General features: G+C 31.2%; 2 protein-coding genes across 5 annotated transcripts in view; one reads left to right on the top strand and one right to left on the bottom strand.

The window, feature by feature from the left end:
• LOC105256910 (peroxisomal leader peptide-processing protease) overlaps positions 1–23,618 on the top strand; it is a 101,883-nt gene that overhangs the window by 43,447 nt on the left and 34,818 nt on the right. The gene's annotated exons all lie outside the window — the stretch shown is intronic.
• Positions 1–23,618, bottom strand: part of LOC105254507 (ion transport peptide-like) — a 70,016-nt gene that overhangs the window by 38,795 nt on the left and 7,603 nt on the right. Inside the window, exon 1 of one of the 3 annotated variants that reach the window (XM_025407524.1) lies at positions 11,643–12,529. The exons of 1 other annotated variant lie outside the window; for it this stretch is intronic. In XM_025407524.1, coding sequence (XP_025263309.1) covers positions 11,643–11,741 — 99 coding nt within the window. In that variant the 5' untranslated portion in view covers positions 11,742–12,529. Of the gene's footprint in view, positions 1–11,642; positions 12,530–23,618 lie in introns of those variants that run through there. One more of the 3 variants, XM_025407523.1, reaches the window with a different exon arrangement.

The raw sequence follows: 23,618 nt of genomic DNA, 5'->3' as shown, positions 1-23,618 counted from the left end.
TCTTACCTCAAAAGTTTGTTTAATATTCTGAATTCCAAGAAGATTATTGGATAAATTCAATCCAGATTATTGAATAAATTATTTTAAATTCAATTTGTTAGAAATTAAACTGATTCAACCAGTATGTCTGTTAGAAAATGAACGAACCAGAATTCTTGTAGGAATTGCCAGATGAATCTGATTAATTTCTTCCTGTTAAATTTACCAAATTTTCTGGTTAATAATACTAAACTCGCCAGCACCAAGTCGTCTAAAATTTTTTCCATCTTACCTCAAAAGTCTGTTTAATATTCTGAATTCCAACAAGATTATTGGATAAATTCAATCCAGATTATTGAATAAATTATTTTAAATTCAGTTTGTTAGAAATTAAACTGATAAACAGTGATGCAAGAAGAGGATGCAGCTCAAACACACACAATCAGAGAGCTAGCGTCCTTTTTCTGGCACTACTGCTCGTAAGAGAAAAAAAATATACTTTAGATTTAATGTTAATACTAGTTCTTTATATACATTTTATGTCAAATATTGAATATGAATTAAGTTAAGAAGCAAGCAAAGAAATTAATGCAACAAGAAATTTTAAAGATCCAACCAGAAAATACTAACCAAATCCTTATAGTAAAATCTATTAAACGTTCTAGTTATAAAAAATCGAGTCTTATCATGATAACTAGAAATTCTTGTTTGATTTAACCAAAATGCCTTCAATCATATACGTCTTGTTGGTACAATCAAACGATTTTTCTCAGTGCGAGATGCACAAAAGAATTGAATGTAAATGTTCCCGACCCATGTTGAAGTAGATTAGATTATGTCTTTACAAGTTTTAAGCTCCTTCTCTCCATTCGTTGGCAATATCATAAAATAATTATAGTTTCCCTCACTTAACAACTTATTGCAAAAATTCAACAATTTTTTTACCGATCTCGTTATATGAAGAGTTTCTTACGAGTTACTTCTGTGACTAATTTATCTCAATTATCGATTACAAATTCACAAATGAGGAATGATAAAATATGCATTAATGAATAAATCATCATTTAAATCGGAGTAAATCGTCGGCTGTAGATCGTAAAGATGCAACTATAATTGTTATAAAAAAATCGTTCTACGATTAGATACTACTATAAGATACTATTATAAAATTCCATTATGCAACAATTTAATGCTCTGATAATCATATTACGTGAAGAATGACTCAAGCGGAAAAACAACTATCGTAGGTGGAAATTTTATTTAGTATGTTAGAAATTTAGTATGTTTGAAAATTTATATATTAAGAAAATTATATATATTAATTAATATATTTAATATATATATTAATTAATAAATATAATATATTAATTATATATTATATATAAAAAAAATTTATACATATATTAAAAAAGTACATGTCAAAAAATAAAAAATTATACATGGATATAATTTTTTTACATATTAATTGTTTTCAATATGCATAAAATCGGTGTAATTTTGTAAGCTTTAAATAATATATTTTAACAATTTTTAAATTGTCAAATCCAAAAAATCCAGGCTATGTTTATAAATATAATAAATTCGAACATCTCACGAGATGAAGAGAGAGATAGAAACGCGTTTTCTCTACACTACTAGTATCTGACGTAACTTTAACAAGCGTTGCATCTTAAAACAGCATAGACAAATGACTGAAAAAGAGGCAGCTACCTCTGCTGCGTTACATTTTGACGAAGAGCGAGCCTGAAAATTTAGACCGCGTCATTTGGGACTCCAATCGCTCTCAGCGTTTCGCGCAAATTTGTTCGATGGTTGCATCAACCAAGCCGAGACAACTGCCGTAACCATAGCGGTTATTAAGAGTGTCGTACATAATGACACAGTGTCCCCTCTACTGTTTTTTCTTTCCTCTGTCCCCTTCGACTTCAGGCAAGGAAAATAATTCCTGAGGCGAGAGCAATTATTCTATCCGCCTGTCCATTCATCTAATTGAGATACTGCATTTTCATTTATGATAATCGCTTTTGAAACCGGCTCATATTGTCACGTGAGGGATTAAGGACAGAATGAGTCATTAATCATCGATAAATAATGCAAGCCGATAATTCTAAACGTGGAAAAACAGAATATCTGCGAAAAAATATCGCCGATTACACGTGTTGCGTGACGCAAGTTACGTAATAAGGTCGATTATCGTTTCTGATTCTTTATTGGCGCGAAGAAAAGTATTATTATACTGGGTGGCCCCGAACGTTCCAGCCAGACTTTGAGATCTTATAGAAAATTTAATTCTGAACAAAAAATTTCCTATAAACATGGGTCGAAAAATGCTTCCTTAAGAAGTTATCGCTCAAAAACCTCTGATGAAGGAAGAGCAAAAAGTGAAAAGAAAATGAAATAAAAATAAAATTAAATTAAATAAATTTCTTGAAAAAAAACGATAAAAATAAAAAATAAAAATCTTTTTCTTTTATGAAAATGAAATAAAAGTTAGTTAAAAAAGAAATTATTTTATTTTCATAAAAGAAAAAGATTTTTATTTTTTATTTTTATCGTTTTTTTCAAGAAATTTATTTAGTTTCATTTTCTTTTTATTTCATTTTCCTTTCACCTTTTGCTCTTCCTTTGTTAAAGGTTTTTGAGCGATAACTTCTTAAGGAAGCATTTTTCGACCCATGTTTATAGGAAATTTTTTGTTTAGAATTAAATTTCTTATAAGATCTCAAAGTCTGGCTCGAACGTTCGGGGCCACTCTGTACACAGAGAGGATAGATTGAATTTTTTTAAATTAAAGCGTTAAAAATTAATCGAATAAAATATACAGGCCCTGAACGTTTCAGCCAGACTTTGAGATCTTATAGGAAATTTAATTCTAAACAAAAAATTTCCTATAAACATGGGTCGAAAAATGCTTCCTTAAGAAGTTATCGCTCAAAAACCTCTGATGAAGGAAGAGCAAAAGGTGAAAAGAAAATGAAATAAAAAGAAAATGAAACTAAATAAATTTCTTGAAAAAAGAAACGATAAAAATAAAAAATAAAAATCTTTTTCTTTTATGAAAATAAAATAAAAGTTAGTTAAAAAAGAAATTATTTTATTTTCATAAAAGAAAAAGATTTTTATTTTTTATTTTTATCGTTTTTTTCAAGAAATTTATTTAGTTTCATTTTTTTTTTATTTCATTTTCCTTTCACTTTTTGCTCTTCCTTCGTCAGAGGTTTTTGAGCGATAACTTCTTAAGGAAGCATTTTTCGACCCATGTTTATAGGAAATTTTTTGTTCAGAATTAAATTTCTTATAAGATCTCAAAGTCTGGCTGAAACGTCCGGGCTCACCCTGTATATTAACGTAACGAACAATAAAGTTCGTTAGCCTTGAACAAGATTACTCGGCGACGTGTTGGTAGCTCAACCTTGCTGAAAATTCAAATTAATACGCTCGATGTACTTAGATATTGGTGCAACAACGAGTGCACCTTGATTTACGCATTGTTGCATACACTCGCCGGTTATTCCTGGTCCGGTTTAGCCCGAGATAAGACTGATGAAGATAAAACTTCATTGTGGCTTAAGGTCGATAACTCGCGGCGACGAGAGTTGCGAAAAGAGTTACGATAAAAGAGTTGGCGGGCGTAGAACTGAAAGGGAAAATGACGTGCGAGAACGAGTTTTCGGATCGAGAGCCAATAACGAGCAAGTTTTACGTTTCAAGCAGAACGGGAGATAAGGCGATAAGGGGTCCGGAGGTTTATTATGAGAGACACTCAGGCTTGACTAATTCCCCATATCCGGAAATAGTCAGTTACGAATGTGCGCAGCACTTTTCTATATCTATCAATATCGTCACAGACTTTTCATAAATATAAATTCCAATTTCCTCGTTTAGAAATAAGAATGGAATGAAGTAATATCATGGAATGAAGTAACATTTTAATTTTTTTAAATTTTCATCTACAGATTTAATCATAATTAAAATTGAATTTAAAAATTTGGAAACGTTTACTATTGCAAGTTAATTAAAATTGACTGAAATTTTAAGAATATAAATGATTACATTGTAAATTTAAATTTTAAATTTTCTTATTAAAAATCCCTAAGAACTCAAAAATTTCTAAGAATGCAAAAATCCCTAAAAATGCGAAAATCACTAAAAATGCAAAAATTTTAAGAATGTATTGATTATATTATTATATGTACTGATTATATTGTAAATTTAAATTTTAAATTTTCTACTAAAAATCCCTAAAAACGCGAAAATTTTAAGAATATATTGATTATGTTGTAAATTTAAATTTTAAGTTTTATTATTAAAAATCCCTAAGAACGCGAAAATCTCGAAAAACGCAAAATCGCGCTAAAATCCCTAGCAACGCTATTTATTCCTCTCTAAAAATAATACATGAAAGAAATGTATTTTTGTGCCTCCGTTTGTTCGGCAACTGTATTGATTGTAACAGTCTGAATAGTTGCGTGTACACAAATGCGTAATACAAATCGTACGATTCAAACTCGACCGAGCACTTTCCCGATCGGCTTTTGCGTCGGTCGCTTTCGCGTTTGTCCTAAACAAGCGCGTCGCTTTGCAGAATTGATAGGTTCTTAAGACCTTTTTTTCTTTTCCTCGATCGTTTAATTGCCCGCTGACTTTCAATTTTATCGAAACTTTTTACAGCGAACCGTTCTGTTGAAAAATGCACGTCATATAATTATTTGATTTTATTTAAGATTCTTTTAAAAATAGAAATTGCGTAGATGTTTTAAATCAGGGCAAAAATCTTGTTTTTTTTTATTTTAAACAAAAAACATTGTTTTTTTGTTTAGAACAATGTTTTTTGTTTTATTTGTGTTTTTAAGTAAAGTAAAAAAAAATGTTTTATACAAAAAAAGCATGTTTTATATAAACAAGCAAAAAACACTTAATAACTTTAATCTGTGTAAATATTTAAATTTTTCGCTAGCGTTAAACTGTAAATGACGTTGCCATAATTGACAACGCTATTAAAAATATAAATAATAAAATAAAAATGATAAGATGGGTATTATTACGCTATTAAAAATATAAATAATAAAATAAAAATGATAAGATGGGTATTATTTTAGCAGAATATTTATTTTTGGATATTAAATAACAATCAATACAATAAAGATTACTTAGAAGATATTGACTGACTTTACATTTTACATTTATCATTTTAAATTAATAGTACATAACTCATAGTAGGTCAGTAGTTCTAAAAAAGTTCTAGTTAATAATATTTAATACATAATACTTTGGTTCCTTTCCTATTCTTATTAAGTAGTCTCATGCTTAACTCTCAACATAAATTCTAAATAAAAGAAAAATAATTCTAAATAAAAGAAAAAACCTTAATTCTTCTTTTTAAAAGAAGAACTTTTTTTTAGAACTACTGACCTGCTATGAGTTATGTAATATTAATTTAAAATGCTAAAATGTAAAATGTAAAGTCAGTCAATATTTTTTAAGTAATCTTTATTGTATTGATTGTTATTTAATATCCAAAAATAAATATTCTGCTAAAATAATACCCATCTTATCATTTTTATTTTAATATTTATATTTTTATATCTATATGTTAAATATAGATAAATATAGATAAAATATAAATATAGATAAAATATACATAAATATACATAAAATATACATAAATATAGATAAAAAACTAAAAACACTAAAACAAAAACTTTTTTACAACATACACATCTATTAGTTTCTATTTGTTTTTAATTTTTTTTTACAATTTCTTTTCCAAATAATCATACATTTTATTTGCGATTTTAAACGGTTTTAAACAATAGTTTAAAATAGTTTAAAACAGTGGATACTGTTTTAAACAAGTTTTAATCACACAGTTTTAAACACCTTGTTTAAAACATGCCAACCCTGATAAAAATAAATTAGACAAATGAAAAAAAGCCTCTTCAGTGACGCATTTATTTTGATTATAACGCCTCCCTTTGGAAAATACGGAGGATGACGATGCAACGGATGCGCCATTTAATCAGCATTTTAATCATGCGCGATCTTTATTACCCGTTAAGGTGCGATAAATGATGATCGCACGAAATCAGATAAGCGACACAAGTCAGTATATTTCTGGAAAATTGAAAATAATCGCGAGAGTAAGATTCACCAACATCGAGAGATAAATAAAGCCGCACCAATGTGATCAATTATGTGCGGGAAATCAATGCCGGTTCTTTCAATGCCGCGTTTTCCACGGTCTTTATCTTTTATTTATTTTTTTCCGTTTTACATTGTTGAATGATAAGAAGTTGTGTAACATCTTGTGTCGGGAAAAGCTGACGAATGATTCACTTAACTAAATTGCTGCGTAATGCCGGGGAATCTTAATTAAGTGCAATTACGCTATACTCGGTAAGTGTAGCGGCCGATAATTCCATTTTATGTGAAAAACTGCAATGACATAGTAGAAAATAAATTTCCCAGAGAGCCATGATTTATATATAAGACATGAGTCAAAAAGGAAGAAACGTCTTTGCCTCGGGGAGTTTACTCGGAATCGCTTCTTATGTATAATTAATTAAGGTTTAGAAACAGAAATCTGTCTGAACACTTATTTGTTGCAATGGCTTAGAATGTTTGCGAGTAATTTTTCACATTATTCGAAATAAATTTGTGAGTATCAAAGCAAGGTGGAAAATTAATTTGTTTGAATTATTCGAAAAATCGCAAAAATTAATTATGCTATTTTAGGACAACATTATAGCTTACTTCATGGATTAATTAAAGGTAATAGATTTATGTTTTGCCATTTGTGTGTATGACACTAATCTTATGCGTGAATTATTTGAAAAATCGCAAAAATTAATTATGGGAAAAAAATTAATTTTTTTTTCCATAATTAATTTTTGCGATTAAAGCTTACTTCATGGATTAATTAAAGGTAATAGATTTATATTTTGCCGTTTGTGCGTGCGTGACACTAATCTTGTGCGTGACATTTTGTAAATAAATATATTTTACCGTCATGCGTTGGGATAAATAAAGAGGATAATAAGACCTTTTTTAAGTAAGTAAAATGCCATGCGAATGTTGTGAGATTAACATGTCTATGAGAGAAACATTGCGAAGCACAGCTGGAGGAAAAAGACTTCAACATCACTCCATACATTCAGAATGATAAATTGTACCGATGTGTCTTTGATCATCTGCAGATTTTTTTGTTGACAATCGTTTCTCTTATTATGAATGTATGCACGTAATTAGAGGGAAGTGACTCTCGGCAAAAAATTGATAAATGAACGAGAAGAAATATACTGATACTCGCGAATACCGATTGTATCGACGGACATTCGCATCAGTTGCGAAATAAATACAGGGTGAGGAAAAAGTATGGAAACCTTCAAATTTTTCAAAAGTTATGCATTTTAGAAACAAATGTTTCAGACAAAAGTTGTATGGTTTCAAGTAACGCATTATGTAGCAATATCAGTATGACCTTGAACAGCACCGTCAAACTCACATAAAAATCAGTTCGAATTTTTTAAATAGAACCCCCTATTTTTTATTACACATTCTTATAGCTTATTTCAAGAGCTTTTCAAAACACTATATTAAAGTGTTTTTTTATTGAGTACTTTTCGAGTTATAAGGCTTGAAATAATTTCTTAATTTTACATAAACCATAAAATATTTAATAAAATATTCATTTTTTATTATCTCATCTTTATACTTTTATGCATAAGATAATGTGAAGAATCAATTGGTGTAAAGAAAAAACATGGTTTTGAAGAAAAAATATTTTATTGTTTATGGTTTATGTAAAATTCAGAAATTATTTCGAGCCTTATAACTTGAAAAGTACTCACTGAAAACATACTTTATTATAGTGTTTTGGAAAGCTCTTGAAACAAGCTACAAGAATATATAATAAAAAGTAGAGGGTTCCATTTAAAAAATTCAAAGTGATTTTTATGTGAGCTTGACGGTGCTATTCAAGGTTATACTGATATTGCTATGTAATGCATTACTTGAAACCTTACAACTTTTGTCTGAAACATTTGTTTCTAAAATGCATAGTTTTCGAAAAATTTAAGGGTTTCTATACTTTTTCCTCACCCTGTATAAACGTGGGTTCGATTTAGAAATAATGATCGATTTGAAAGATGGTCGAGAAAAGTGTACTTCTTACTTTTTTGAAAATGATGGAATTTTTAAGAGCACGTATGTAGGAATCAGCGTATATAATTAGAACACCTTGTATTAACCCGCGAACGCGGAACCTACCCGATTGATGTATCAACATATTGATTGCCTCATCCTTGCGATGAAAAACAGCAGCGGATAACTGTATTTCAAGTTTCCTGCGATTTCTCGTTGCTTCAAGGTACCGCTATAATCATTGCGCTAATACTAATTAATTAAACTACAAAAACTTGAAAATATTTTTAAATTGCTACTTTCAACAAAGTAGCAATAGACTTTACGATTTAGCAACTGCTAAAGGTTTAAATAATATTTTAATCAATTAATTATAATAATCGTTATCCTCTATCTTAAATCCATTTGCACATCCTCGAAGCTTTAAAATATTAAGTGATAAAATATCTCTATATCATAATAATAAAATTAATTATGTGACGGTAAGATTTAACTGTACACATTAAAATAAAAAAAATTAATTAGAAATTGTAGACATATATATGTATATATATATATATATATATATATATATATATATACATAGAAAAAAAATAAGTGTCAAATCAAATATACTTAACGCGTTCATTGCTTCGTATGTACGCAACAATTTATAATCTTCTTAGAAGAATTTATAATTTTAAATTTCAACAATATTATAGTCTTATTTTAATATAATTATCACCTTAAGAAAATATAATTATTTAATTCTATTTTAAGAAAATTATAATCTTTGATTTAAAAATGTTATTTTCTATCTAACATTGTTTCTTTTTCATTCAAGAAAATTAAATCTTAAATCATAAGAATATATTTTTCTTTAATTAACGCAATATAATCTCATTTCAAGATTCTCTTGTTAAAAGTAAATATATTTTCAAAACAAGAATGTCCTCTTTTTCTGTGCATATACAGGATGGTTCCCCCGAACGTTCGAGCCAGACTTTGAGATCTTATAGGAAATTTAATTCTGAACAAGAAATTTCCTATAAATATGGATCGAAAAATGCTTCCTTAAGAAGTTATCGCTCAAAAACCTCTGATGAAGGAAGAGTAAAAGGTGAAAGGAAAATGAAATAAAAAGAAAATGAAACAAAATAAATTTCTTGAAAAACGTCTTTATTCATTTTCTACTATTACGTGCTATTACTAAAATATTAGTTAAAAAAAATTATTTTATTTTCATAAAAGAAAAAGATTTTTATTTTTTATTTTTATCGTTTTTTTCAAGAAATTTATTAAGTTTCATTTTCTTTTTATTTCATTTTCCTTTCACCTTTCGCTCTTCCTTCATCAGAGGTGTTTGAGCGATAACTTCTTAAGGAAGCATTTTTCGACCCATGTTTATAGAAAATTTTTTGTTCAGAATTAAATTTCCTAAGATCTCAAAGTCTGGCTGGAACGTTCGGGGTCACCTTGTATATATACATATATGCATATGTTAATTGCGTGAATAATTAGGAAACAAATCTCGTTGCAAATTACTATCGTTATTCATCAATCGATCGATAATCAAGGCAGACAAGTTGGAGCTTATTCCATGCAAAGTGACATGCATATAAACTGCTCGATGATGTGAATAATTCGCGATCAATTCAATCGATTATTCGCCGATTTATTATTTCGATAATGCTATACGGCAAATTGATCATAAGCGCGATCCTTATCCTGACTTCCTCCTTCGCCAATTACGGCAATGAGGAAGGAATATCGCGGCCGCGTGCGGCTATCTTTGCTCAGGACCTTCTGTAGCGCGTTAACCCGAGCTCCGTAGGGTTTATTCTGGCGACAAGGTTGAGGAGATCAATGAGACGTAAAAATAAAGTATCAACAATATGAGGTAAGGTATCTTAAAGATACTCGCCGTATAATAATCGCGGATAAGCATCTTCGAAATAAATTGATTATTGACTAAATAAATTTTTCACGGGAATGAAAATTCCTTTCATCAAAATAATCAAATTTACCAAATAAATTGATTATTTACCAAATACATTTTTCACGGGAGTGAAAATTCTTTTAATCAAAATAATAAAATTTACTAAATAAATTTGATTATTTTGATTAAAAGAATTTTCACCTCCGTGAATGTGGAATTTATTCTGGCGACACGATATTAAAGAAACCGATTAAAATATAAAAACGTGATAAAAACGAACATATGTATAAGAAATACAGTATATGTAGATCTCTTATAATGAATGTAAAATTTGTTTCAAAAGTAACAATTTCGAATATTTATAATTATTTTGAAAAAAAATAAGACGGAAAATATTCTTTATTTCCAATTCATTTCAAATATCGCCATATATGATATATTTTGCGATATTATTGGCATTATTAATCCCTGACGAAAATTTTTTTTCCCTTTTTCCTCGAGGAAAATTATTTTTACGCACTGATAGCTCCTCTTTCACACAGAGAAAAATATCATTCTACTGTCAAGAAAAGCGATTACTCAATTCATTTTTCTTTTTTTAAATAATAGTTTTCTTCAACAAAGAATATATTCTTGATAATAATCTTAAAATATATTCATCACAAGTGTTAGAAAATCTCATTATCATGTACAAATCTCATTATCATGTAAAGAAGAATTTGTTTCCTCTTCAAGAATATTGTAAGGTTGTATAAAAAAAAAATCAAACTTACTTTACGTCAAAATTCTTGTAGTAAGCAAATCAAATTTTTGTTTTAATTTAATACTCTTGACTAAAATACTGCATTTACTAAAATTCAGAATATATTCAATTAAATTTAATGCTTGTGGTAAACTTATGATATATTTGCGGATATACAAACTTATGATATGATTTAAGGATGTTTTGTACCTATTTTATAAATATTGAAAATTTAATGAAAATTGTACACAATGTCCTTACATATGTTTAGAATCTTCAGTATAATTTTTAAATCGATTCACTAAGGCATTCACAAGTTATAAGGATTTTAATATGCACCGAATTAATATGTGTTCTTATGAAAAACGTATAACCACGTCGATTCAAATGAAAAACACAACATGGAAATAATATTCAGAATTTGTTGAAAATTTGCAAAAGTTTAGATACAGTGGAAATATTTGGTCAAATAATATTATACAAGTACTATCTGATTAAAAAGATATTAAATATAATTCAATGAAGTTAGCCATGTATCTGTCAGAAGGCGAAATTCTCTGCCAAAAGTTAATCATTTCGATTAACAAAATTCGGAATATTTCAGTAAAAACGCTATAAATATTAAAAAATACATCTCTGCACTGTAGCTAAGGTCAAATTGTAATATTCCACATAATTTCTTACTGAAAATACACTAAAAGTGGATATTCGTCAATATTGATTTTCAGCTATTTTTTGCTAGGATTGTACAAAACATCCTTAAAATAAATAATATTGACTTGAATACAGTATACATTTTTACATTTTTTGTACTTTTCGCGAGCGCGACTGTTTATCGAGCTGAAATTATTGCATCCTCACCTTTGAGATCATAGCCGCACATATATCGGCAGACGAGAACGGTGAGAGGCTCGGCAAGAAAGCGTCCCAACAGGATCGCGCAAACGTGTGTGTACACATTCGCCAGGAGAAAGATTCCTGTACAAGAGGCAAGATTGCACCAGGTCCCAATTCAGGTTGCCACGTGCTTCCTCGCGTGCACGCGTTTCTTTCACTTTTCCTCGATAATAACTCACCTCCCCTCCCCGCCTCCCCCCTCCCCCTCCGTGCGGTCCACCGTCGTTCTCGCTCTCGGAATACACGATGTTGTGAACTTGGGGCCCGAGGGGGTTCGTTCGCATAATCGCGCACTTTTTCACCTCGTCGTTTCACGGCGATCTCGACCAATCGGCGGATCCCGCGCGTAAATCCCCGTCACTCTTCAATTGTTCACTCGCGAGGACGCTCCTCGAATTATCGTCCAACGTAGGGAGAAATTGCGCGATCGATCCCCCGCTTATAAAGCATCGACACTCGTCGCTCTCCATATCGTTTTCCTATTTCGTTGCCACTTTTTTCAACCGTCTCGTTTGCCGAGTTCGCAATTTGCGAACGAATTTTGCATCGCAAAAGCTTTGCTCGTTCGCAGCTTCCAGAAATGTAGCAAGTGTGCGATCTCCCTTGGAGCACTCTCACGAATGGGAAAGAGACTTTCTCGTATATATTTAGATCCGTTTCGTGGATCTATAGGAGCTTCGGTTCAATTCGTCGGATTCATTCGTGCTCGCATAGGGAAGAACCTTCGTATCGGGGTCCGGACTCTCTCTGATGGGTTAATAATGTCCGTATCCGTGCTAGTCGGCGGCCGGTCACGCCGATTTTCTCACGCTCACCATGAAGCGCGCGCGCACGCGCGCGCGCGCGCGCGGATCACGTCACGCGGAAAGAATTTAATTCGCCTTTAAGGATGTTTTGTATCTATTTTCAAAATATTGAGAATTTAATGAAAATTGTACAGAATGTCCTTGCATATATTTAGAATGTTCAGTACAATTTTTTAAATCGATTCATTAAAGCGTTCACAAGTTATAAGGATTTTAATTTGCATAGAATTAATATGTGTTCTTATGGGAAACGTATAACCACGTCGATTCAAATGACAAAAACGTATGGAAATAATATTCAGAATTTGTTGAAAATTTGGAAAAGTTTAGATACAGTGGAAATATTTGATCAAACAACAACAACAATAATAATATACAAGTACTAACTGGTTAAAAAGATATTAAATATAATTCAATGAAGTTAGCCATGTATCTGTCACAAGGCGAAATTCTCTGCCAAAAGTTAATCACTTCAGTTTAGGATGTTTTGTATCTATTTTCAAAATATTGAGAATTTAATGAAAATTGTACAGAATGTCCTTGCATATATTTAGAATGTTCAGTACAATTTTTTAAATCGATTCATTAAAGCGTTCACAAGTTATAAGGATTTTAATTTGCATAGAATTAAAATGTGTTCTTATGGGAAACGTATAACCACGTCGATTCAAATGACAAAAACGTATGGAAATAATATTCAGAATTTGTTGAAAATTTGGAAAAGTTTAGATACAGTGGAAATATTTGATCAAACAACAACAACAATAATAATATACAAGTACTAACTGGTTAAAAAGATATTAAATATAATTCAATGAAGTTAGCCATGTATCTGTCACAAGACGAAATTCTCTGCCAAAAGTTAATCACTTCAGTTTAGGATGTTTTGTATCTATTTTCAAAATATTGAGAATTTAATGAAAATTGTACAGAATGTCCTTGCATATATTTAGAATGTTCAGTACAATTTTTTAAATCGATTCATTAAAGCGTTCACAAGTTATAAGGATTTTAATTTGCATAGAATTAATATGTGTTCTTATGGGAAACGTATAACCACGTCGATTCAAATGACAAAAACGTATGGAAATAATATTCAGAATTTGTTGAAAATTTGGAAAAGTTTAGATACAGTGGAAATATTTGATCAAATAATATTATACAAGTACTAACTGGTTAAAAAGATATTAAATATAATTCAATGAAGTTAGCCATGTATCTGTCACAAGGCGAAATTCTCTGCCAAAAGTTAATCACTTCAGTTTAGGATGTTTTGTATCTATTTTCAAAATATTGAGAATTTAATGAAAATTGTACAGAATGTCCTTGCATATATTTAGAATGTTCAGTACAATTTTTTAAATCGATTCATTAAAGCGTTCACAAGTTATAAGGATTTTAATTTGCATAGAATTAATATGTGTTCTTATGGGAAACGTATAACCACGTCGATTCAAATGACAAAAACGTATGGAAATAATATTCAGAATTTGTTGAAAATTTGGAAAAGTTTAGATACAGTGGAAATATTTGATCAAATAATATTATACAAGTACTAACTGGTTAAAAAGATATTAAATATAATTCAATGAAGTTAGCCATGTATCTGTCACAAGGCGAAATTCTCTGCCAAAAGTTAATCACTTCAGTTTAGGATGTTTTGTATCTATTTTCAAAATATTGAGAATTTAATGAAAATTGTACAGAATGTCCTTGCATATATTTAGAATGTTCAGTATAATTTTTTAAATCGATTCATTAAAGCGTTCACAAGTTATAAGGATTTTAATTTGCACCGAATTAACATGCGTTCTTATGGGAAACGTATAACTACGTCGATTCAAATGACAAAAACGCATGGAAATAATATTCAGAATTTGTTGAAAATTTGCAAAAGTTTAGATACAGTGGAAATATTTGATCAAATAATATTATACAAATACTAACTGGTTAAAAAGATATTAAATATAATTCAATGAAGTTAACCATGTATCTGTCACAATGCGAAATTCTCTGCCAAAAGTTAATCATTTCGGTTAAGGATGTTTTGTATCTATTTTCAAAATATTGAGAATTTAATGAAAATTGTACAGAATGTCCTTGCATATGTTTAGAATCTTCAGTACAATTTTTTCGATTCATTAAACCATTTACAAGTTATAAGGATTTTAATTTGCATAGAATTAATATGTGTTCTTATGGGAAATGTATAATCACGTCGATTCAAATGACAAAAACGTATGAAAATAATATTCAGAATTTGTTGAAAATTTGGAAAAATTTAGATACAGTGGCAATATTTGATCAACTAATATTATACAAGTACTAACTGGTTAAAAAGATATTAAATATAATTCAATGAAGTTAGCCATGTATCTGTCACAAGGCGAAATTCTCTGCCAAAAGTTAATCATTTCGATTAACAAAATTCGGAGCATTTTAGTAAAAACGCAATAAATATTAAAAAATACATCTCTGGACTTTAAGATCAAATTATAATATTCCACATAATTTCTTACTCAAAATACACCAAAAGTGGATATTCGTCAATATTGATTTTCAGCTACTTTTTGCTGGGATTGTACATACAAAACATCCTTAAGCGTATGTACGGATGTATTTACACTCGCCAATGTCGAAGATAAAATCGCAGAAAGAATTTCGAGGAAAATTTTCACTACGAGAGTCCTTGCAATTTTCGCAATTTTCAACACACACACACTAACTATTTCTGTCTTCCGATCATCTCTTCTTCGGTCTTTTCAAAATCTTGCATATACGATCTCGAAAAATCAATGTACATATCATCGAGCTTGGAAATCTTTACGATGAGAGACTCGAGTATCTCAAGAATTCGAAGATCCTTCTTCTCTTGGACGTGACGTGACGAAAATTCCCGAACACGTAACTTCCGACCATTCCGCGAACTCCGATCGCGATCGGATCAGACTCAGGTCCGTCAGAAAAAAACAGAGCAGCGTAAAACGTGTCTCGCGAACGATGATTTCCAAGAAGAGTTCGTCTATCTAGGAAGGCCTCGATCTCTTTGACGTCATGTATACAAATTCCAAGACACGTGATTCGACGGCCGGCGAACGATGTGGAAGACATAATGCAGGTTTGATTTCGGCGGTCACATCGAATGCGAGCTGGTCCAACACAGGAGAGACTCAGCGCCCGCGACGAACACTACTGACGGGCTTTATCCGTCGTCATATAGGGTCCTGCATACGAGCTTAGATCGCGGGCTCTCTCTTCTCCTCTCGCATCATGTGCTCCCGGTAGGTACAGGGCACTTAACACAGTTAAACCAACGACCCTCCCGCTGGTGGGTGCCAGGCGACGTGACAGGCGACGCGACAGACGACGTGACAGGCGCGCCCAGCTTCCGCGAATAGCTTCTGCGCCAGACGGCCGGCCTGAATCTCCGTTCGTGCTATATTCCATGAAAAATCGCAGAAGCGTGCCGTACCGTCTCGACGGTGGAATTTTGGAGGGAGACTTGTTTGTTTGTTTCGTCGTGAAAAGAGAAAGAGAGAGAAAGAAAGAGGACAGAGACTCGAAAGGATATATTTCGATGAATTGAACAATGTAAACACGGGAGACGTTTCGTTCTTATACGCTTTCATAGCGATGAATGACATTAAACGTCGATGAATGACTGCTAAATTTGTCCCTTTTATTGCTATATTTAACGTTAAGATAATAGTGTCATTAGTTTTGCTTTCGTATTATGTGTGCTAAAATTTAATTGGAAGAAAATCATTTATTGGAAATTTATTCGCGATTTTTTTCAATCCTACACTGAGAAAAATCATTTGATTGTACCAACAAGATGTATGATCGAAGGCATTTTGGTTAAATTAAACAAGAATTTTTTATCATGAGTTATCATGATAAGACTTGATTTTTTATAACTAGAACGTTTAATAGATTTTACTATAAGGATTTGGTTAGTATTTTCTGGTTGGATCTATAAAATTTCTTGTTGCATTAATTTCTTTGCTTGCTTCTTAACTTAACTCGTATTCAATATTTGCCATGAAATGTATATAAATAACTAGTATTAACATTAAATCCAAAGTATATTTTTTTTCTCTTACGAGCAGTAGTGCCAGAAAGAGGACGTTAGCTCTCTGATTGTGTGTGTTTGAGCTGCATCCTCTTCTTGCATCACTGTTTATCAGTTTAATTTCTAACAAACTGAATTTAAAATAATTTATTCAATAATCTGGATTGAATTTATCCAATAATCTTGTTGGAATTCAGAATATTAAACAGACTTTTGAGGTAAGATGGAAAAAATTTTAGACGACTTGGTGCTGGCGAGTTTAGTATTATTAACCAGAAAATTTGGTAAATTTAACAGGAAGAAATTAGTCAGATTCGTTTGGCAATTCCTACAAGAATTCTGGTTCGTCCATTTTCCAACAGACATACTGATTGAATCTACCAGAATTCTAATTAATGCAACCAGATTTTTCCTTAGTGTGTAATTGTCATCTCAAGAATCTATAATTATTTAATTCTACTTTAAGAAAATTATAATCTTTGATTCAAAAATGTTATTTAACATTGTTTCCTTTCCACTCGAGAAAATTAAATCTTAAATCATAAGAATATATTTTTCCTGATTGCACTATACAGGATGTATCTCAAATGATGCACTAAACTTTAGAAGCGTATTCTAGAGGTCAAAATAAGACCTTTTTTTCCCTACGAACATGGATCCACAAATGAATCCCCTTCCGAGCTAGAGGCCCCTAAAGTTTGGGGAAAAAATTGAAAATTGGCTGTTTTATGGATTGCCTTATTATTTGATCTTAGTTTTGACATTACCTATCACCCTCTCTTGAAAGATAAATAAATTTGCGTTGCGGATGTTTGGTCAATTTCACACATTTTCGAATTTTAGCTTGAAGAGGGATTCATTTGCGAACCCATGTTCATAAGAAAAAAAAATCTTATTTTCCTTCTAGAATACGAAACACTGTTTCTTATCAGTTTAATTTCTAACAAACTGAACTTAAAATAATTTATTCAATAATCTGGATTGAATTTATCCAATAATCGTGTTAGAATTCAAAATATTAAACCAGATTTTTTCTCAGTGTAATTTTAAATTAATAATTCTAAATATAATTCTCCAAAAATTCTCTATAATTGAGTATTTCTCCAAATTTTCCCTTTCAGTCCCAATTATTTCACCGTAATGTAAATAAGATTCGATAAAACTTGTACCACAGACAAAATGTTGAGATACAAAGTATCATATATAGAATCGAGGAATTTTACACATCATTTTATATAAATGTCAATAAATGTCTATATTTTAATATATGACTAATATTCTCGACGAAGGAAAATCCAACACGATATCCACGTAAAAATTCAATCTTGCCGTTTAGTTCCGCGATTCACGATTTACGCACATTTCGCACTTTCTATTATCTTAAAAAATATTGTAAGATATATCGGGAGAAAAAAATCCTATATGTTCGCGATCAGAAAATTTGAATCGAGGTGGTCCAACTTTCCGGATGCTAGTGGTGAGCGACCGCTAAACAACATGGACAGGAAACTATCATATGGCAGTGAATCATATGTACATTACAGACGATGATCTCGCAAGTCGGAAGACACGCACGCGAGAAAAAGAGAGAGAGAGAGAGAGGGAGGGAGGGAGAGAGAGAGGGAGGGAGGGAGGGAGGGAGGGAGGGAGAGAGAGAGAGAGAGAGAGAGAGAGAGAGAGAGAGAGAGAGAGAGATATGAATAGGCAGCGAGATTCAAGCACGGGATACAAGCAATTCATTCATCAATGATTTATCCAAAAGCGAATACTCGCGCGTTCGATTCAGCGCGCTTCTAGGAAACAGGAAGATATATCAGCCAGATGCTATCCAGCGAGCTCTTCTGGGTTAAGCGTTTCCGCGAGAGAACATATAGTTCGTCAAGTGATTATCCTGTGACACACGTGATGCATTCCTATAGTATTTCTATAATATATATAATTGATTTAAAAACGAGTATTTATATTAGTAAATTTAAAGTATTTAAAATACTTAAAGTATTTAAAGTATTCAAAGTATTTAAAGTGCTTAAAGTATTTAAAATGCTCAAAGTATTTTAAGTACTCAAGGTATTTAAAGTACTTAGAGCATTTAAAGTATTTAGTACTTAAAGTATTTAAAGTATTCAGTATTTAAAGTATTTATATTAGAGTAAATAAAAATTTAGTTAAAAAATGTAATAAGTTTTAATCATATCGCAATAAAATTTTAAAATCAGAGATAACGATAACAGCTGTAAATGCTGGTGATGATGATTGTCAAGAATCATTCCCCGGGGCGATCTCTCTCTCGTCGTCATTATATCTTCGATATTACAAAATCTCGTGAATATATTTCCACCATCGTCATCACCGGCGATCTCTTCCTTAAAGTAGTAAAGAGTACTTAAAGTATTTAGTACTAAAAGTATTTAAAGTATTCAGTATTTAAAGTATTTATATTAGAGTAAATAAAAATTTAGTTAAAAAATGTAATAAGTTTTAATCATGTCGCAATAAAATTTTAAAATCAGAGGTAACGATAACAGCTGTAAATGCTGGTGATGATGATTGTCAAGAATCATTCCCCGGAGGGATCTTTCATCGTTATTATACCTTCGATATTACAAAATCTCGTGAATATACTTCCACCATTGTCATTGCCGGCGATCTCTTCCTTAAAGTAGTAAAGAGTACTTAAAGTATTTAGTACTTAAAGTATTTAAAGTATTCAATATTTAAAGTATTTATATTAGAGTAAATAAAAATTTAGTTAAAAAATGTAATAAGTTTTAATCATATCGCAATAAAATTTTAAAATCAGAGGTAACGATAACAGCTGTAAATGCTGGTGATGATGATTGTCAAGAATCATTCCTCGGAGGGATCTTTCATCGTTATTATACCTTCGATATTACAAAATCTCGTGAATATACTTCCACCATCGTCATCGCCGGCGATCTCTTCCTTAAAGTAATAAAGAGTACTTAAAGTATTTAATACCTAAAATATTTAAAGTATTCAGTATTTAAAGTATTTACATTAGAGTAAATAAAAATTTAGTTAAAAAATGTAATAAATTTTAATCATATCGCAATAAAATTTTAAAATCAGAGATAACGATAACAGCTGTAAATGCTGGTGATGATGATTGTCAAGAATCATTTCCCGGAGCGATCTCTCCCTGGTCGTCATTATACCTTCGATATTACAAAATCTCGTGAATATACTTCCACCATCGTCATCGCCGGCGATCTCTTCCTTCAGGCTACGTTTTTTACCTGCACCGAAGAGAAGGTGGCCCGACACACTCGCTCTCGCGTCCAGAGTACACATGTATGTGCAATACATATGGACATGAGAGATGCCGAGCCGAAGGTGGCGGCGGCTGCGGAGAAGGAGAGCGAGAGAGAATTTCCTTTTGCAGCCTATGCGGCGGCGGGTAGGACGCTATAAATAACCCAACAGCCTCCCTGAGAACGGAAAGTAGCTCGCCTTCGAGTTCGTAACGAATTCCCGGGATTACTTTCTGGATCAGTGGCCGCTCTCGCGAGCGCGGTTCTCCGTCGTCGATTAATGAATCGGAGATTCAAGCCTAAACCGCGAACGTATTCCATGAATCGAATAGACAGTCGCGATAAGATCGCGCGAAATTCAAAAATTTATATCGCAAGAGAATGATAAGAAACAAGATACATGATACATGTACATCACATGTTAATATTTTGCTTGTCACGCGTTGTAGAGATAATGCCTGTATTTTCTTGGCAATTATGACATTTTTTTGACGGTTAAAACGATAACTATCGTTTATAATACGCATTTATATTCATCGTGTTGTCGTTAATCATATTTAAGAATCTTTTAGGAAAATGCAAGTGCGATTTACATATGATATTATTGTCAATTAAAATGATAATTACACAGAGAGGATAGATTGAATTTTTTTTAATTAAAGCGTAAAAAATTAATCGAATAAAATATACAGGGTGGCCCCGAACGTTCCAGCCAGACTTTGAGATCTAGGAAATTTAATTCTGAACAAAAAATTTTCTATAAACATAGGTCGAAAAATGCTTGAAACAAACAATAAAAATAAAAAATGAAAGTCTTTTTCTTTTATGAAAATAAAATAATTTTTTTTTAACTAATATTTTAGTAATAGCACGTAATAATAGAAAATGAATAAAGACGTTTTTCAAGAAATTTATTTAGTTTCATTTTCTTTTTATTTCATTTTCTTTTCACCTTTTGCTCTTCCTTTATCAGAGGTTTTTGAGCGATAACTTTTTAAGGAAGCATTTTTCGATCCATGTTTATAGGAAATTTTTTGTTCAGAATTAAATTTTCTATAAGATCTCAAAGTCTAGCTTGGACGTTCGGGGCCACCCTGTATATCTAAATTTTCCTTCATTTTATTTCATCATTATAAATATATTGCTATAAGTATATCGCTCGAAAGAAAAACGAATGAATCACTTATCCTTGAATCTCTGGTGTTATTAATAGAAATCGTCCAGAAGAATTTCGGGGGCACGAGCGGAAAAAGATACAGACACGTGCACCTGCGTGCTTCGGAACAATGTATCTTTTTACTAAGATCAGCAGTACTCGGAAGAGAATTATCTGTCTAGTGTAATTCGAAGACAGTGAGAGAGTTTGAGCCGTGTGAGTTTGTACGTGAGCGAGAGCTCGTTCGCGTGGCAGACAGAATCGGCGAAAGGGAGTCTCTCTCCGCGTTTGTCGCAATGTCGAAACATTACGTCGATAACACGTGCTCCGATTTACTTTGGGAGCGAATCTACGTACAAATGTTACGTACGAATGTTGCTTATAATTGCACTTAACGCTATCTCTCTCGCGACTATTATAAAAAAATTTTTTGTTCTTAATTTTTTTAATCATTCGGATTCTCTGTTTATTTTAGCAAAACCAAACCGCTGCTCTGTTGAAGTTATATACTACTTGAAAATAATATTTATTAATTAATTTATTAATAATTTATTTAATTTATTTAATTAAATCATATATATATTTTTTGTATATATTTCTTTTATTTAAATATTTCAACTACAATAAGAGTCAGATGGTATTGTGTCGGTTTTAAAGAAAATTAAAATTTTTCCCTAAAACTGATTTTGCAAATTTCTCTTAAATATTACATCAAGTATAAATAAATCTTAATTCGAAAAAAATTTAATTTTAATTAAAGTCTCTTGCCCACCTCCGAGAAATTTCTGCGAAATTTAAAATTTGTATTTCATATGAGAATTTTATTAATTTTTTATTTATTTTGTATTAATATTTTATATTATTTTATATTATTTTATATTATTTTATATTAAAATCCTACTTTTTTAAAAATTAGATTGACTATCGCGGTTTTTTTTTTCAAAATTGATCATTCGATAATTATTGGATTATTATTGAACGATGGGGGATATTAAATAATTTTTAATGCGATGCACGCAATTATGTACAAGATTATTATTGTTGAATGACTAACGGTTCTCTTTCGATTGAGACACATGCTCATTCGACTTCAACGATATCATGCGTATGTTTGTGTGTCGCGATATATTACGTATAAAATTGATATATGCATTACATATCGATAACTCGCTGAAGCGACCGTGAGTTATCGCATCAACATCGCGTAATCGAGGATGTTTTCAAACGATACAACACTTCCGAGATGATAAGCGCGGGTGTATCGTCATTTATCTCATATTAACACCATACATAACAGCGACAATATTTATAGTCCATCATTTATAAATGATCACAGTTCAAGAATGTCAGTTTAATCATTACTTTAGGCTTATTTTATTTTTTTATTAGATTTCTCTCTCAATTATGTTTATTATATTTAGAATTTAATTCCAAAAATGTGAATCGTAATAAAGTGTTTTTAATAATTAAACTAGAATAAAAATTAATTACATATACAAATAGGAAGATTGCGACGTAATCTTGGACGATTTTATTAGGAAGAAATTCTTAGGAAGAAATCTCTTCATTTTCCCCGAAGAATTTGTTTAATTAAACTAGAATAAAAATTGATTACATATACAAATAAAAAGAAAAAATGCGACGTAATCTTGGACGATTTTATTAGGAAGAAATTCTTGGGAAGAAATCTCTTCATTTTCCCCGAAAAATTTTATGTCATAAAAGTTTGACACAGTAAACCGAAAAAAGCGTTAAAAAGCGTACAGTATGCAAACAATCAAGAAATTTCAGGCGTTTCCTCACCGTTCAAATTACGGACGAAACTCGATCTTTTATTTATCGAAGCCACTGTCAGCGGGTCAAGATCACGCCGGAATGACGAGGGGCATGCGTTTCGTGGCTAAAAACTCCGCGATGAAATCGAGACGAGGGTTTTAGCGTCGCATGCGTGTCGAGTCGACAATTATTGGATGGAATATAATAAAAACATTCAAATATGAATATTTCGCGCGCAAAATATATACTCAGGTTACAGATGCATTTCATGCGAATTACACAATGAAATATATTTGATCTTTAATAAATTACGACAAATATACAGGGTGAATCTGAAATGACGCACTAAACTTTAAGAGCGTATTCTGGAAATCAAAATAAGACTTTTTTTCTTATGAACATGAGTCTGCAAATGAACCCCTTTTCGAGCTAAAATTCGAAAATGTGTGAAATTGACCAAACACCCCCAATGTAAATTTATTTATCTCTCAAGAGAGGGTGGTAGGTAATGTCAAAACCTTTTTTTTTTAAATGCAGCTACTTTTTAATTTTTTCCCCAAACTTTAGGGGCCTTTAATTCGGAGGGGAGTTCATTTGCGGATCCATGCTCGTAGGAAAAAAAGTCTTATTTTGACCTCTAGAATACGCTCCTAAAGTTTAGTGCATAACTTCAGATACACCCTGTATATCCGCCATATATATATATACAGGGTGATTCAGATAAAGTGACCGATGTGAATATTAGTTAGAGTTGAAAAGCTATGAAAAAATTTTTATACCAAAAGATGTTTGACACAGAGGGGGATATTGTATGGTACAAACGATATTTTTATTGATGAAAGCATTAAGGAAATTTCA

This window comes from Camponotus floridanus, unplaced genomic scaffold (assembly GCF_003227725.1).
Source record: "Camponotus floridanus strain SB8 unplaced genomic scaffold, Cflo_v7.5 scaffold18, whole genome shotgun sequence".
Classification (NCBI taxonomy): Eukaryota; Metazoa; Arthropoda; class Insecta; order Hymenoptera; family Formicidae; genus Camponotus; species Camponotus floridanus.
The sequence above is the reverse complement of the archived record's forward strand: the minus strand, read 5'-3'. Positions and strand labels throughout refer to the sequence as shown.